Consider the following 4,745-nt stretch of genomic DNA (forward strand, 5'->3'; position numbering starts at 1 on the left):
TGGACATAGAGCAAATATTTTATTGTTACTTTGTTCCTCAAGACAAACAAACAAACCCTAGCGTATTTACTATGAACTACCACATTCGTGTGAGTATAATCAGCATCCAAAAATAGCAATGAAAAAGCTATACGTTTTACAGCTAGGCCCATAGATCATCGGACTCGGCTCGCCTCCAGACAATAACGGAAAGTTCATCATGTCAGTCAATCAATCATGGCGTCTTCTCCATTGTTCGTTTTCCTCGCTGCCTGCACCACCTATCCTAATTCAAGCTATTCATCTCCAATATCTCATCCAATGTCAACGAGTCAAGTGAGTCTCTGTCTGCTTCTCGCTCTTCTTCTGTCGATTTCATTCATCAAAATCTTTGCCTCTTGATGTTTGCCAACCTTTCCTGAGATCTAATTATATGTGACGTTTCTTCCGTTTCCCACATATGTCCAGCAGCTGACCTCTTGTGTTTATACATCTAATACTTTCTCTTGACCTCTTGTATTTACACATCTAATACTTTATCTTGACCTCTTGTATTTACACATCTAATACTTTCTCTTGACCTCTTGTATTTACATATCTAATACTTTCTCTTGACCTCTTGTATTTACACATCTAATACTTTCTCTTGACCTCTTGTATTTACACATCTAATACTTTCTCTTGACCCCTTGTATTTACACATCTAATACTTTATCTTGACCCCTTGTATTTACACATCTAACAACATTCAATACTTTCCCATTAGTTTTTTCTCTGTGACTGATCTCATCATTCGTCTGTAACCCAAAATTTCAAATGCTTCCAACTTTCGTTTTGTTTTCACAAAGTAGTACTAATCATACATAGCCATTTTAATAGGTTTTTTAGATTACTTTTAAAGTCTGTTGGCATTGTTCATCCTTTAAAATTGTGTTACAAACTCCAGACCGATACTTAATCCCTAAAATTTCCATTTTCTTTACAAATACGGCACGAACCTCGTCTGTGCTTTAAGCATTTCCTTTTTTTTTTAAAAGCTTTTAATCGTTTCCTGAATATCCCTTTCCAATCTGGCTAGGCCAATGTTGATTGAATCTACCATATTTAGCTCTGATTTTCCTTCCACACTCTGCCAACCACTTTAGCATCCCCAGTTTCAAAATTTTTGTCGTCGTCCTTGCTTTTGGTGGTTTCATTGGAAGATAGGTTAGGTTTCTTATTAATGAGTTGCATGTAATGCCTTGTGTTCCTGCACATGTTTTGTTCAGATACCCATCAATTGATGCCCACACAAACGCATGATTTATTGTTACCTATTTACCTAACTTTCTGTTGCTCTCTTCTTTCATCCATCTTGTTTGTTAAAATCTCATCATTTATCCAGATTTTGTGTTTTGTAGTACTTTTTTCTAGGCTTGGTGGTTAGGCCAAGCGTGGTCTGTTGGCTAGACCTAGTGTGACCTGGTGGTTAGGCCTAGCATGATCGGATATTTAGGTCTGGTGATAGGTGTTTGGTGATAGGATTCAAACCGTAGACCCACAGGCTCCTGACCCCCATAATATAAAATAAAATAGTTTAAATATCGGCAAGTGTAGTTCAACTCAAATTAACATCGTGATTAAGTCTAACTCCAAGACTTTTAAGTTTTTTTTTTGTCATAACAAACCGCGTGATTACACGTTACAAAACTAATTACTTAACGTTTGTTTCATATTATCTGCCATAAATGTAGTAACCATATATCACCACTAGAGGATTTGTTTTTGCTTACATGAGGAATCTTGTGTTGGTGTTTTTATTTAAAAATCGCTCGTTTATATTAACATTTATTTAGAAGCCTGTGAACTAACATTTATAGAAATTGAAAATATACCTGAACCAAATATAAGGAGGAAAAAAATACATAAACGATAAACAAAATTGCAACTGAAATTGAAAAGGAAATTATTGCCTTACAACACGGCTGTTTAATTTTAAAATGGCACTTGTATACTGAAAATCTCACTAGTACCAAAAGTTGAAACATCGTAATATAATACGTTATATCGTATCGTATTTCTTGATGAAATTCACGATTGTTTATGATTTGTATATCAGACAAATGTAATGTTTTTCGAAATTCACTCTTATGGAAATTCGAGGATGCGCAGATTCGCACTTGTATTAAGTTGTAAAAAGTATAAGTTTAAAACTCCTCGAACTCGTCAGGCGACTCGTTAAGACGATATGGATCGTAGAAGTGTTACATATGTGGTTATGAAACCGTGGTACATTTAGCAGGCTTTACCTGGCAATTAGGCCTAACGTTGGATCTAAAATTAAAAATAATGGGTAGTGAGATTACACTTTTATGGTTTCGGATTGTGGGTATTGATAATGTTATTGTGTTTAAAATTCTTCGACGTGTCCTGTATCAATGATAATTAAAATGTTTAATATGTGGACGGTACAACTGATTCTTTTTTTGTTCGTAACAATTAAAATTAACGTTACTTGTGGCTGGGACACAGAAGATCTAGAATTATTTGATTTAGTCGAAGAAGTTAATCAAAACTTTTACGAAGTGCTCGGACTTGAACAGGTTGGTCATCATTTCAATTTTGAATAAAATTTCAGTATTTTAAAGTTAGGCTTACACTTACAAGTTATACGTAGCGTACGCTGTCACTAGATTATTAAAAGCTGGTTCTTAGTATAAGCTGTGACGTATTACTATTACAATATTGCCATTAGTACTGTTAGTCGGCATATGTAACGAATTTATCGATCGGAATTTACAGTTTGGAAACTTTCTGAGTCTGCTATATGGGTCGGATTATTAAGATTATAAAAGAATACATAACCTCAAATACTCAAATGCTTCAGTTTTTATCATGATGTAGAAAAGGTTTAGTTCATTTCTTTATAATTTATCGTAAACTTTCACATTCAGCTATCAGTTGTTAATTTCTATAGTTCATTAGTTGCACTTATTACAAGGTTTACCCTTATTCTTAACTTTGTATTTTATACAGATTATGTATTTGTAAGTTATTCAAACAAATGAGAGGACTTGCATATATTTTTGAGCAGAAATAATAAAATGAAAACAGGATATTTCAAATGTTTTGTTAGAGGTGATCTGGTATATCATGATCTAATTGTCTTGTAACTAGAACTTAAATTAGCTCAAAAACTTTGGGCCCAGTTCTTTCTTATGAAGACAAATGAAAATGAAACAAAAAGGTGATTAAAAGTGATCCAGACTTGAATAGTGGGATAGATCTTGATGTGGGTGCCTAACTTTTTTCAAATGGGGGAAGGGGGGGGGGCATGAGTAAGGAAGAACTGGCAAGTTAAGAGAGGTGATAAAATCTTTTTCTTATAAAGGATTCCGGATAGGGTAGCATGTGTTGTTTCTACCATCCAGATTAGGCACTTATAGATATTAGATATAAACATAAGTTCTGAAAGAAACACTGTTAATTCAACTTTATATCACTCAGTATATAAAACAACAACAACAAATATAGTGTATATAATGATTCATTTTATATAGTTTAACAAAATTCATTGTACTTCAGAAAGATGAAGCTCAATGAACTATTACAAATAAATACTAAATTATTTAGTCTAACATTAAACTATGAGCTTTACTTAAATTTATACCAAATAGTTTAACAAATTTACTGAAATTTACTGTTTGACAAAATTGTTGACTGTGCGGGAGAATATATGTTATATGTGTGTATATATAAAAATGGCTAAACATCAAAACCCATGTACTTACCCATCAAAACTATGAAAGTTTTCAAACTAACTACACATATTATATCATCTGGCAGACAATTTCAAAAATATTTAACAACTTCTCAAAGAACTAGTGTGTAAAGTCTCCCAGGCCTAATTTTCCAATTTGTATTTGTAATTTCATACTACCAGCAGAAAAGCTGTTGAACTTCGTAAGTTTTCAACACCTCAAACAATTCTTGTTTAATCCTTTTGTACTTGAGAAAGCTTAATTTGTAGCATGAATCATTTGAACAACATTTTAGGTATCATTATTTAATTGTTGATCAACTTGTCGGTATATTTCAGTAGTATGGGACCTAACACACACACACATCAGTTGAATTCTTAGTGTACAGAACAATCTGCTTTTTTCAGTGTAAATATATACTTACTAGTAATCATGCCTAAATCTTATACTTTTATCTCAATGCCAGTGTTTTTCTCATGTAGGAATTACACGTAAGGTATTTCAACATATCTGTATCTTAAGGATCACGACTTTATACACGTGTAATCTTATTATCGACGATTGTTTCTTTTGCTCTGGGCTCTTATTAATATAATTGTTTTAATAACTTCTGTGATTTTGTCTCTCATCCCATAATTTAATTTTACCTCACTTTAAAATCTTCTGCGATAATGTACTGGTTAATTGAGGCTTGGTATTACCAAGGGCACATTAATTGAGGCTTGGTATTACCAAGGGCATATTAATTGAGGCTTGGTATTACCAAGGGCATATTAATTGAGGCTTGGTATTACCAAGGGCATATTAATTGAGGCTTGGTATTACCAAGGGCACATTAATTGAGGCTTGGTATTACCAAGGGCACATTAATTGAGGCTTGGTATTACCAAGGGCATATTAATTGAGGCTTGGTATTACCAAGGGCACATTAATTGAGGCTTGGTATTACCAAGGGCATATTAATTGAGGCTTGGTATTACCAAGGGCACATTAATTGAGGCTTGGTATTACCAAGGGCATATCTTT

The 4,745-nt window shown here is 33.4% G+C and overlaps 1 protein-coding gene across 1 annotated transcript in view; it reads left to right on the forward strand.

Moving 5' to 3' along the window:
* Positions 1-2,039: 2,039 nt before the first annotated feature.
* LOC106472848 (dnaJ homolog subfamily C member 1-like) overlaps positions 2,040-4,745 on the forward strand; it is a gene marked incomplete at its 3' end in the record, with an annotated part of 8,998 nt that continues 6,292 nt past the window's right edge. Inside the window, exon 1 of the mRNA XM_013933514.2 lies at positions 2,040-2,561. Coding sequence (XP_013788968.1) covers positions 2,397-2,561 — 165 coding nt within the window. The remainder of the gene's footprint in view (positions 2,562-4,745) is intronic.

This window comes from Limulus polyphemus, unplaced genomic scaffold, assembly GCF_000517525.1.
Source record: "Limulus polyphemus unplaced genomic scaffold, Limulus_polyphemus-2.1.2 Scaffold5665, whole genome shotgun sequence".
NCBI lineage: Eukaryota > Metazoa > Arthropoda > Merostomata > Xiphosura > Limulidae > Limulus > Limulus polyphemus.